Here is a 13621-nt window from a genome sequence, read left to right on the forward strand (position 1 = left end):
AATCAAAGTAAATTATTGCATACTTTCAGGCGGTTGTCTTATTGATAAGTAGGATGAGAACAGTTTCTTAAAGCAATTATAATCACAAAAAACTTAAATGATCTGTTGTGATCTGTTCCTCATAGATCATATCTACATTTAAAGTAATGAAAAAAAGTTGTACCATTTTAGACCCTACTCAACATTTTAGTTGCAGTATTGGTAACAAAATTCTTATAAAAGCAATAGCGTAGCGCATACGATAAATTTTCAAAATTTATACCTCAAGAGGCATGGATGAAAAAAGTGTCACAGATCACAAAGCGGTCAGGTCTAAAACCATTTACTTTTTATACTCTACTGATATTTCTGGATAATATAGCACAAGTAACCACCCTAAAAGAAGCCAATAACACTCAAGATAAATAAGATAACCAATATAATTCCAAAAAATACGTATAGTAATGATACTGCATACCATAACTATCGAAGACTAAACAATTCCGAATATGCGCCATAACTGTCATGCAACTCCCCATGACGTCGGCCATCTGTTCTCATGCCTTAATATTCACATTCGTTAAAATCCTATTGATCTTTAAATCCGAACTATTGAAGTGTCCTGATTCACTTTTCCTTCACCCTCGAAATCCTAATCTGTATATTCGCAATTACAATTCCTGGTTGATGCTTGATATATAGATATTCTGCCTACATTCAAGACTGCCGTTTGCCAAGAAATCAAATACGAACCCTAACTGGAACCGTTAGTCAGATTTAAATTAGACAGGCTAAATCACTAGTTAAAAAAGTCGTTTTACATCCCACATTCCTCGTAATAGTGAGTAGAAGAATGGGCATATAAGAACCAGCAAGATACATTGATAAAATCAAGTATTAGTGCTGGAAATACCACCAAATGCGTTAAAGAATGAGAAGTGCAGCAGTTTTAATTTAGCTCTAGACAAGCGTGAATAATAACACAAACGGTGCTCTGGTGCCTTTTCATTGAACGCCAGTAGACATGTACTTCAGGAAAATACGATAGAACAGACCAAGCCTGGCTGCATGACGTCTTATAGTCTAGTGTCTCGTTAAGACAGATATTAACCTAGATACTTTCAGTTTACTTTTGAGCACCAAAATTCTTGAAGTTCAGTAAAGAAAGTACAGTGCTCATGTAGGTCTTGATCTAGGCACTTTCTATTCGCCTGTTACAAAAAATTACGATTAATCAACTTTCCTCTGTAGCTAACAGAAGCAGAGATTAAAACAGAAGATTCTATAGGAGAGACGCCAAGTCCAGCTAGCTCATCAACTAGTCTTTATTTACACCAAAATAAATTATTTGACTTACTTAAAACTCTATAATGACAAAATATTATATATAAAAATTAAATAGTTTCTTTCGTCATAAAAAGACACGCCATTATCGGCAAGAAAAAATTTACCTTAAAATTATTTTTTATTTAAAATGTGTACTTTTTATTTTACTGTGCAGCTTTAACCACACATAATATATATCTGCACTTATGTATTAATATTTAGGTATATTGTATATAATTTTATATAATATATTTATTCTTTTTTTAATGTTTTAAATTCAATTTGTTATTTTAATATAATTCATAAGTGAATGTATATTAAATACTCTTATTATTATTACTATATTTAATTTAAAATAATTTTAAATTAAATATTTTTTGTTTATTCTTTCATTACTCTAAATATAATATATGTTTATATATTTGTATATATATATATATATATATATTATATATAAGTATAATTAGAATATATTAGTATAAATATATGTATATGTATATTTTGATATATATATAACTTAATATATAAAATTATTTAAGCTTAATTTATTGTTAAACAATTTTAAGTTTTTAAAATTATTATTTAGTAACATTTATAAAAAATGAATTCTTAATAAATTTAAATTTTTTGTGTATCGTGTATTTTTGTTTTTAGTTTTTGTATTTAATATTAAAATTGAATTTATTTATTAACGAACTTATGTAAATTCTCTTAGGATTTTATAAAACAAACAAATATATGTACATGTACATATGAGACTAAGACACTTGCTATATATATATTTATATTTATATAATGCATATATTTATAAACTATTTTATATATTAATAATTATACACATATTACATATACATAGATATTTACTTTCTTAAAATTGTACAACAGTGTTATTGTGTTTTAATTTTTGTGATTATGTTTAGTAATTTATCTGAAATAGTGATTCGCTTAATTTAATTCATATGTATATAATATATTTATATATATTTGTATATATAAGCATAATTATGATTTTCTTTTTGTTACAACAACTTAACTAGGAATGTTAATACACTACTAACTCTACACAATAAATTAATTACATATTTCATTATTCTATAAAAAGTTGTCAAATAAGAACTACCTTATAAAACAAATAAAAAAAATTACATATAAAAACTCTACAGAAATTAGCTTTAAACTACATAATTATATATTAATGTTTTGTTCTTAATGTGAAACCATACTCTATAAACTAACATGTAATAGTATGAATATTTAAGTGTAACTTATTTTATATTTCTTATAAATAAATAATTATATCTGCTTTGTACAATTAAAAATCAATCTTAATACAAAATTAAACTATTTTTTGTTTTATTTAATAACAATTATATATCTTTTTTATAAAAAGATTTGAAGAGAGCTTAAAATTATTCAATAGCTAATTTACAATTTAAATTTAATACAATGTAATAGTATTATATAATAAAAATATATTTCAATAAAGGAATCACCTTTCAAAATGAGATTTTCCTTTAGCGAACAGAAGGATAAACAGTTTAAGACCAGTTATATATTTTTTTATTTAACTTAATCAGATATTTAAAGTATACTTGTGTCTTTATCTATTACTTTTTACTTATATTACATTTATTTACACAATATACATTTATAACAAAGATTTATATCAATTAGTGCAGCTATTGTTAGGCATAAAATTCTGTTAATTATTAAGAACAACTTATAACCATTGCATAGGATAGTAAATTAAAAAATTATGAATATAACAGGATAGTAAATTAAAAAATTATTAATATAACAGGATAGTAAATTAAAAAATTATTAATATATGTATTAATTAAAAACATCAATTATTCAGCTAATTAGTTTTAAAAATAATTGGAACATTATATAGAAGTGCTGTGAAGTAATTTCTTAACAATATTAAACAAAAACTAAAATTTTTAAATTAAATTAAAATCATTTGGAAGTTGCTAATAGGAAAACTATAAAAACTCATCTTACAGAGTTATAAAATGTAAAATCTTATATTCTTAGCTAAAATTGAAACTATTTATTTACAATCTGTATAACACAAAAAAGAAATTAGGACACTATATTAAGAAACAAAAATGAAAATATATAATATAATCTAATGATTAATTTACAGTTGAATACACTTCTACCTATTTATGAGAATTCTAACAAATAGTTTTATAAATTTTTTGTAGTGTACACTTAAAGACACAAATATACTTTATCATCTAATATTTTTATATGATACGCCCAGCGTTGTGAAGAAACTACTTACTAATTCAGTAGTATGTTGCTATAATTCTTTTATATAAGATGCTGTTGTAAATGTTCGTCTAATTGATGATGTTGTGACTGGAGCAGATGTTGAAGTTGCTGTTGATGATGCTGATGCTGCTGCTGCTGCTGTTGTTGCTGTTGCTGCTGTTGTTGTTGCTGCTGCTGTTGATGATGTTGTTGCTGTTGTTGTTGTTGTTGCTGTTGTTGCTGCTGATGTTGTTGCTGCTGATGTTGTTGTTGCTGCTGCTGATGTTGTTGTTGCTGCTGCTGATGCTGTTGTTCAGTTTGTTGTAATTGTTGTTGATCATGTGCCGCCCCACTGATTGTCAGTCCATCTTGGGCGGCATCGGCGCACTGCTAGTACCATGTCTGATGGTTTATATCATATGGCTTTGTCATGCCTAATGTGGATGAACGATAAGCAGCAGGTGGTTGTGCATAACCAGCTGCACTGGCCGATGCACCTAACAAACTTGGATTAAACATCATACGTGCATAATCATACGATGGATAAAGTTGTGAGTTTGCATCAAGTTGTGTCGCGGCTGCCGTATTAATGAAAGGATAAGGCGATGCACGCGTAGATGGATGGGCTAAAAATTGATATGAGGAGGCGGCAGCAGTAGCTGCATTAAGTGTGTTTTGTGTTTTATCAGCATTCGTATCGGTACTGCCAGTAGTGTGATGCGTTGGCATATAATATGGATTGGATGCATCGCGGAGTTGGTCTAAATAAGTACTAGCTGCTGCTTGATCGCCATAAAGACCCAAGCCACCGGGCGTTGGGCCATAGTTGAAAGCGCTGGCAGGTACCATACCCGTAGCAGCAACTTGTACAGCAGTTGTCTTCAGTGAAATAGCAGCGGCAGTCACAGCATTTGTTGTGCCGCTTGCAGTTGTAGTGGCTGGACCACTAACTGCTGCATTTGCATTCGACAAGCTATTAACTGCTGTCGGTACGGAGGACAATGGTGAACCAACGCCTCCAGACTTCAAACCAGCGTATAAATGAAAATTGTGTAATGCTTGTAACTGATGTGCTGCTGTTACGCTTGGATTTTGATGTACAGACTGCACATGTGACGTTGCTGTGCTTGATAATTGAGATGCATGTGCTGCAACCGCACTCGCACTACCATATTGTGCAGCAAGCAAACTTTGCTGCTGTTGATCTTTTAGCTGCTGCTGTTGCTGTGTTTGTTGCTGTTTTGCTGCCGCTGCCGCTGCAGCTGCTGCCTCAGCTGCTATTGTTGATGCTTTTTTCTTACGTCCTCGCTTAGCGGGCTGTGGCGCTGCTGGTACGGCACCATTTTTGTTATCTAAGGCAACAGTTGTCTGATTTGTATTACTATTGTTGCTTACCGCTGTTGCATTGCTGCCGTTGTTGTTGCTCAATGTGGGCACATAATTTCCAGGCGCAGCTTGTTGACCACTATTAAAATTGGTAAGAGAATTCGCATAAAGTTGAGGTGTTAAATTTTTTGCAGCACTGTACATATGTGCCGCTGGTGGCATGTTCTTGTCATAATATCCAGGTGCTGTTAAGTTAAGCATACCCTCAGGAAATGTATGCAATAAGCTAGACGGATTATTGTATGTTTGTGGTGGTGGCGTTGGTTTTTTATATGCCGACAAATGATGTGCTGTCACTAGATTATTTGCTGCTAAATGCAATAAATTATTATTGTCGAGCGTTGCACTAGAACTTGCAGCACTCGATACTTTATCTTTATGCTGCTGTTGCTGTTGTTGTTGCTGCTGCTGTTGTTGCTGTTGCTGTTGCTGTCCCTGTTGATTATAGTTTTGATTGGATTGTTGTGACGGATTCATTACTTTGCCACTGCTACCAAACAGATTTTGTTGCTGCTGCTGTTGTTGTTGTTGTTGTTTGTGTTGCTGCAAAAAGTTTGCGTCTGTATTATTTGTATTAGTCAACGCTTGATTCATGTTATCGACGGATTTGTTTTGTTGTTGTTGTTGCTGCTGCTGCTGCTGAGATTGTTGCTGCATTAATTGACTATTTTGTTGGTTTTGATGTTGCTGTTGTTGTTGTTGTTGTTGCGTATTTTGCTGTTTTTGTGTTTGCTGTTGTGTTTGATTTTGATTTTGATTTTGTTGTATCATACAACCAGTTTGTTGCCGACCATATACACCCAAACGTGCTGAACCCATAAAACTTTCAAACATTTGCTGTTGTTTATTTTGCTGACTTGAAAATGATTGCTGTTGTTGCTGCTGCTGCTGTTGTTGTTGTTGCTGCTGTTGTTGTTGTTGTTGCTGTTGTTGTTGTTGTTGCATTTGTTGATGTTGTGTTTGTTGTTGTTGTTGTTGATGTAAAGTTTGTTGCTGCTGAACTTGTTGATGTTTTTGCAGCTGCTGTTGAACTAAAGCTGCCGTTGAATTATTATTATTTGTATTCATGACTCCATCAACTTTTTGCATTTTATTAGCAGAAGCACCACCACCAACACCAAAGACATCAAGTGAATCATGTGCCGCACGCTTTAGTTGATTAATACCGCCTGTATTGACAGCGGTACTAGAGTTTTTGTTCGCTAGTGTTTGAGCCTGTTGGTTCATTTGTTGCATGAACGCAGTAATATCGTTACTCGCACCTACAAAATACATAATAAAGATTTTATTTTAATAAAATTACATATAAACTTATATAAATTTCAAATGTTACCCACCGTACATATTGGCAGCCACCTTACTACCATCAACTTTATCAGCTTTTCGATTGTCTGTAGAAGCCGTCTCCAGAGGGTTGGGTATTTTTACACTCGTATTTGTGGCTTGATTTGTGGCTTGATATTGTGCATAGTTTGGATACTGAGATTTATTTGAATTATTGGAAATAATTTGTTGATTATTGTCTGAGTTAAGCTGTTGTTGCATCTGTAGTTGGGTCGTCATTTGACCAGTTTCCACATTCCAATCTCCATGTTTATCCACTTGCCTTCCATCTCTTGACCCTGCAGCCGAATTATTCACAGACGGATTATACATAGCAGCAAGTGAATCTTGCGGCTTTTGGACTTGTGATTGATGTTGTAGATGGTAGTTGTCATGAGTTGCTAACGAGTAAGGAGATGCTGCACTCGCAGAGTTGGCGTTAACAAGTGAACCACTATTGTTGCTATTTTGCATATAATGTTGCTCGTTGTTTTGATTTGTCCCATTCGTTTTATTATCAATTTCATTTGGTTTTTGTTGATTACCAAAGTTGTTTGTATCTGTTGGAGTCGATATTGGATAAGTTGTGGGACTGATGCTGCCTTGGCTGTAAGGAGATGACATATTGGCGTTTGGTTGCTGTTGATATGGTGAAAGCACAGGTTGGTGATATGGTGAATGTTGTTGATCAGCCGGTGAATGTGCCAAAGGTGTCGGAGGTTGTGTGGCGGCGGAAGACGCTGGTGAGTCTACACTGCTTGTCATTGGACTGTGCTGTTGTTGCAATGGTGAGTGTAAGCTACCGCTATGTGGCGCTGGACTATTTGCGGCAGTGTAAGGAGAATGCTGTTGTTGCGAGTGATAAGGAGAATTTGGATGATGATATGGTGAGTGGTGTGGTTGTGCAGCCGTTGTATATGGAGAGCTTTTTGTCTGTTGGTATGGTGAATGTGGGTTTGGCGTACTTGGACTCATTGATGAATTATAATCTGATTCTTGTGAACGTGGTTGTTTATATTGCTCATACGAATTCGGTAGCGGTGATGTTGCTGAATAAACAGGTGTTTTTGAAGCTTCAGAACCTGATGGATTGTAGCTATTAGCTCCACCATAGGGTGATGTTCCACTCAAATCTGGTGTGGATACGTTTGGTGAAGATGCAGACGAATAAATGTGTTGTGAGTATTGCGGATAAGGGGAAGGCATTTCGCGCGGACTACAGCTTTTATCAGGGCTACTTTTTGTAGTTGTATCTTGATAGAAACCAACCTTTATAGCACCGTTTAATGGATACGGTGAAGTAGGTTTGCTTATTTCATCTGGTTTAGGTGAGACCATAATGGGTGAGGCACCGATTGGTGAGGCACCTATAGGTGATGTATAATTTCCTGCACCATAAGTTGAATAACGTTCGTCAATGGCTATACGGGGTGAATCTGGATCTTGGCTAAATGAAGAACGCTCAGATATTGTGCTGCCAGTACTGGCTTTGCGCTGACGTGGTGCTGTAGGCAAAGAGAAACTTTCATTTACATTTGTTGATAAAGGTGATTTGGGTGCAAGAAGGCCAATAGAATTTGAAGGTGGTGAATTTTCGTCAAGTTTACCGGTACACATAGCGTCATTATTTGGTTCGTTCATTTCATTTGGCTGCTGTGATGTTTGTGGTTTTTCATCCTCATCCGACTTTTTAGTTTTCTTTGGAGCACCAAAAGCCTTAAACCAAACACTAAAGTTAGGTTTTTCTTTGGTCGTTTTTGAAGCTGTAGCTATATCTGGAGTTTTTAATTTATCTGACAATGACTGAAATGGTTTTGGTGGGTCTATAGTAGAAGGTGACTCATCAGTTTTCTTTTCAGTTCCATCTATTGAAGCGGACAAGGAAGTTGTAAATGTAGTAGACTTTATAAATGGCTTTACGGGGTCTAAAGTATCCTCTTTTTGTTTCTCATCCTTTTCAGTACTTGACAAAATTGTAACTTTAGCATCAGTTTTACTGGCTAGTTCATCAATAAAAGTGTGTGACTTCCCTAACGTAAAATCATCAGTTTTAATTACCGTACCTAAACTCAACTTTGGTGTATTTTCGGTTGTTTCAACGATTAATGCGTTTTTCACTTCTTTAGTTTTTGACGCAACTGGACCAAGTGCATGAGTTTCATCAGTTTTATTAACATTTTGAATTAAATTACCCTTTGATTTTCCAGGTTGTAACCGATCAATTGTACGCAGCAAATCTTTTCTTCGGGGATTTGATGCTGCTTGGAGTTTCTCTTTAAGAGATTTTCTTTTCGCTTCTCTAGCCAATTGATTTTTAATATGTGGAGGTGGTGGAGGATTTAATATTAATTGCGTTGTACTTGGCTCCTTTGGTTTTGGGGGTGCTATTGTTGTTAAAGTATTAGCTACTGTAACTGGTGGCGGAATAAGCAATGCCGATTGATTGGCAGCATTTGCAGAAGAAACTGAAGATATTGATGGTGCATTGACAGTTGAATTATTTGACGAAGCATTTGCTGAAGTGCTGCCAACGGAATTGCCTGATGTAACTGAATGCGGAGGAGTACTACAGCTAGAGCCCACACTACTTGCCGTGCCTGCACGATCGATAATTGATGAAATCGATGAACTAGGTATAAGTTCTGTTAAAATGTCTTTTTTTAAAATTGTTGATTCTATAGTTTCACTATCCGACACTAGCTCTCCTAAGACTTCAGTTTTTGGTTGTGCAATCGCTACAGGACGTCTGAAATCGGAGGGTTCTAACTTTTCGATTTCTTCAAGTATGTTGTAGCGCGTGGGAGAATTGGAAGCGGAGCTAAATTCTGCAAATTTCGGTGTATATTCCAGCCAGCGATTAATGTCTTTTAAAGTTTGTTCAGTCTCTACATCTAAAGCATTCATGTCACTCGAATTCTTCCCAGTTCCGCCACCAGATTTAGAATTAAATTTTTTGTTTGCCGCAGTTGGGTTTGTTTTTTTTGGGATGGGCTTTTTAGGTGGAACGGGAGCAACTGATTTCTCAACTAATTCTTTTTCGGGCTCAGCATCTGAAACAGTTGCAGAAACTACTTTTGTCTTTTCTTTTTTCTTATTTGGTGACTTTTCTCCACCAGTTATTTTTTTCTCCTTGGCTTTATTCGCTGTAGTTTTGTTCGGAGATTGTTTTTCGTCTTTTTTTTCGACAAGCTTTTGCAAACTCTCATTTTCCGCCCCATCATCACTAATATCACTTATATCTTTAACACTATGAACGCTTTCAACTACATCAACGGGTTTTGAAGATTTATCTGGTATAATTTTTGCTGTTTTGGATGTTTTATCTACTGGTTTTGTTGTTTTTGTTGTTTTTATTGTTTTTGTTGTTGGTGGTGTATCTTTTTTTTCGACCGTGTCGTTTTTTTTTATATTTTTTACAGCATTTTTTGGTTTTCGTCCACGTTTCTTTTCTTGAGTTGGCTTTGCCTTTTCTTTTTCTTTTTCTTTTTCTTTTTCTACCGCTTTAGTAGTATCTTGTTTCTTTGTACTCGTTTCTTTAGTTGCTTTGCTATCTTTAGCGGTCGAAGCGACCGCTGGTTGAGTGTTTTTAGCTGGCATACCCCTACTACGTCTGAACTTAATTAGTTCATACTTATCCAAGTAGGGCATTAACATCTCTAACTCTTCCTCTGTAGTAGTGGATGGACGCGGTTCAGTTGTCTTCTTTCCTGATTTACTACTGGGTGACTTCTCCACTTTTGGGCTTTCTGCCTTTTTCTTCGCATTACGAGTTTTAGATTGCGTTGGTTTCTGTTTCTTGCGTTCAGCACTAGAATCACGTGAAACTGATGAATTACGACTAGATGCCGATTTGGAATCTTCTTCTTTATAAAATTCTAAGCTTTTTCCAAAATTTTTAGAACCGGGAACCTTTTTAACTGTTGTTAACAACTCGGAGAGATCATCATTAAGTGCACTTTTTGAGTATTTTTTATGTAAATCAACTTTAAAAGGAGACATACTTCGTGAACGCGAATCAAAATCTCTGTCATCCATATCCTCTTCTAATTCTGACGCTGAAGCTGCAAGCGCTGCGGCAGCTGGTGGTGGGAAATCGCTACCTACATTTTTGGCTTTTAGAGGTTTTTCACAATCACTACTTAAATGGTCGCTTTCACTGACTGAGGCTTTAGATTTCACTTTCGATTTAGTATTTTTAGCTTTGTTCTGTCGTTTAAGCGCAGCGGCTGATGTCGAAGCATGTGAATGTTTTATGGCTGATTGTTTTTTGGCGCCAATCACATTTTCTTTACTATTTTTGTATTTTGATTTTTTGCTATTATTGACTTCATAATTTTCATCATCCTCATCATCATCGGTCTCGTGCTGTGTATCTGTGGAATATGTCGATTCATCTTCAGACAAATCAGACGCATCTGAAATGTGATGTTTATGTTTAGAAGATTTTCTCACACCTTTTTTAGATTTGCTATGTTGCTTTGTTTTAGAAGACTTTGAGGATTTACCCACTTTTTCAATCTTCTGTTTTTTATTCTTTTTTGCAGATTCTTTCATTAATTTACTTTTACTTATTTTCTCTACGTTCACTTTTTCTAAAATTTCTTCATCCGTATTTTCAATACAACTTTTTATGTTTTTCACAATATCCTTTTTAATAGTTTCATCATCATCCAAATCAGATAAAGAATTTTCTTCTACATTTTTTGTTTTCAACTTTTTCTTGTGTCTTTTATCTTTCTCTTTGCGTTTACGCTTGTTGCCTTTCTGTTCACGTTCCTCATCCATATCAATATCTTCACTAGTTGCATCATCTTGATCTTCATCATCGTCTATGCTATTATCTTTCTTACTTGTTTTCTTCTTATGTGTACTCTTATGTGATGCAACTTTATCCACTGCTCCTACTGCATTCGATTCCTTTGACTTTTTCATATATTTCTCACGAAATACATTCATTTTGGTATCTGCAGTAGGATAAGCTAAGTTAAACTCATCATCATCGTCATCAGACAAATTCTCAAAATACTTCTTTGTTGCCTTATCAAAAGCATCTTGTAAATTGTTTACCATTTCCGTATATTCTAGGATGAGAAAAAAAAAGAAAGTTAAATTTGTGTCATAATTTAAAATAATTCTGTGAACATAAATCCTTAAATGTGAGAAAAAGAGGAAAAATTAAGAAATTTGAGTTCTTCAAAGACAAATCCTTAAATGTAAGAAAAAGAGGGAAGTTGAAGAAAGTGCGTGACATGAAATGGCGTTATTAAAATGACGAAGGAGTCGTCATTTCCTTATGCTTAGAAAATGAGTCAAAGGATAATATATACATTTATAAGAACATAGCCTAACGTGTGTGATAGCTGCACCTCTACTCCTCCTGACATCTGTTTTCCTGTCCCAAACACACAGAAACTTGAGCTCAATCGATCTTTGAAGTGGTGAAGTATTTACGCCATGATCCTTATTAATTTCAATTTAAATCCAATACATTCGCTATCCATTCTTACTAATAAATTAACCCCTCCCTCTCTCACTATTATAACCTTTCCAAATCGTAGCCATGTATATGTCTTTGTAACTCCTTTCATGTTATCTGTTTTATAAATCCTTGCAGGCTACGTCACTCATCATATTACACTAGATATTCTAACCTGGGGTCTATACATTTATTTTATTTACTTTGTTTTATAAAGATTGCAAGGTTTTTTCAATGCAACCCAGGCTTATTTTATCTTCCTTATTGAAACATTTTCCATACCATCTACTCTTTTCCATCATAGATTCATAACTATAGGATGGTAACAATAGATTACGAAGATTATAAAACTAGGGTTCTTTAAAATTGTTTGGGTTGAGTTATACTTTGACTAGTGAAATATACTTTGAAATAAGAAATAACATAAAGCCTATAATGTATATAGAATCAACTTATTATATTAATTGAAATCCTTTAAATTAGGTTTGTTAAAAATTGCTTCTGGTAAGTTTCATAGAACTAATAAAAAACTGTCTGAAATGAAAATAACTTAAAGTCTCTAATCTCATAATGTCAACAATAGATAACATTAAATGTATAAACTCATCGAACTGGGTAATATTTTCGTCACAAATGCAGAAGAACTCCCTCTGTGGTAGGGTTTGTCTTCCACAAGTCTCTAGATTTAATTAATTATACAGTAATCCCTCCTATAACGCGGTACCCTAATAACGCGTTTTCATATTACGCGGTTTCAATCCCCCGTATAACATGGGCATTTCCCCATATAACGCGAGGATTTCTACAGTTCATAATTAGCTTCGTGTACCTTTGCACGTGTGTATACGAGGTATACGGATATACCCCTATAACGCGGAACCAATCTGCCGTGTTATAGGGGGAATTCTAACAATTTCTAATTAAAGAAAATACTTATTTTTAATCATATATATAAATACTCACCATTATGATGGCCATTATATAGACGACAGTTATTAACAATTAATTTAAAATCATTGCGAAAATCACGAAAGCTGTTATATTCACCACTATCCAATTTATCTTCCATTTTCAACAAATCCATTGGCCTAAACGGAAGGAAAATAAATTAATATATATTTTGTTAACTCAATAATAATAATTACTCAATAATTATAATTACCTGCGTATAATAGAGTAATAACGAGGCGCTATATCTTCCTCAACTGGATCCATGAATGGCCAAGCGTCGCGATGATTCTTAACATAGACGAGCACTTTGTGCATACCAATTTGTAATACTTCATCCGTTTCAGTAAAACTAAGAAAATTTGTATTCGAAGTGGATATATTTGACGACGAATAGTTAAAACATTTTGTTGTTGAGTTTATTGTTGTTGTTGTAGAGATTTGTTGTTGATGTTGTTGTTGTTGTTGAATTGTTGAATTTTTGAAATTAGAATTATTGTTTAAGTTGAAAAAATTATTACAATTTTGATTAGTTTGCTTATTATTATTACTATTTTGTGAGCTATTAGCATATTTAAGAAAACATTTTGTTGCTGCTGTTGGTGTTGACGACAATAGCGCTCTTGTTGCTGTTGTTGCCGCGGTTGTATTTGATGAATTTCTTGTTGCAGACGAGGTATGGATTGTGGTATTGTTGCTACTAATTATATTTCTACATCTATATTACAATCGATGAAGATGATGATCATGGTAAATAATACGGGGTAGTAGTGGTGGTTGTGGTGGTGGTTGTGGTGAAATGATGTGGTGAAGGTTGTGATGGTGGTAATGTTGGTAGTGATAAATTTTTAATCAATTGGTATTATTGGTATTTTTTTTAATAATATATCATACGATATTTTTATGGGTGAAATGCATTTTTGT

At 33.9% G+C, this 13621-nt stretch overlaps 2 protein-coding genes across 2 annotated transcripts in view; both read right to left on the reverse strand.

Annotated features, from left to right (window-relative positions):
* Window positions 1–3876: 3876 nt before the first annotated feature.
* Window positions 3877–5862, reverse strand: LOC119668781 (probable basic-leucine zipper transcription factor Q). The gene has a single exon (XM_038078414.1). It carries the CDS (start codon window positions 5782–5784, stop codon window positions 3955–3957), a length of 1830 nt encoding a protein of 609 aa, XP_037934342.1. The 5' UTR covers window positions 5785–5862; the 3' UTR covers window positions 3877–3954.
* A 119-nt stretch (window positions 5863–5981) lies between these two features.
* Window positions 5982–13621, reverse strand: part of LOC119677450 — a 45623-nt gene continuing 37983 nt past the window's right edge. Inside the window, exons 8-14 of the mRNA XM_038088798.1 lie at window positions 12912–13049; window positions 12713–12837; window positions 10855–11354; window positions 9714–10794; window positions 6288–9596; window positions 6031–6212; window positions 5982–5987 (exon numbers count right to left, since the gene is read on the reverse strand). Of these exons, the coding sequence (XP_037944726.1) occupies window positions 5982–5987; window positions 6031–6212; window positions 6288–9596; window positions 9714–10794; window positions 10855–11354; window positions 12713–12837; window positions 12912–13049 (5341 nt within the window). The remainder of the gene's footprint in view (window positions 5988–6030; window positions 6213–6287; window positions 9597–9713; window positions 10795–10854; window positions 11355–12712; window positions 12838–12911; window positions 13050–13621) is intronic.

Source organism: Teleopsis dalmanni, chromosome 1, assembly GCF_002237135.1.
Source record: "Teleopsis dalmanni isolate 2A chromosome 1, ASM223713v2, whole genome shotgun sequence".
NCBI lineage: Eukaryota > Metazoa > Arthropoda > Insecta > Diptera > Diopsidae > Teleopsis > Teleopsis dalmanni.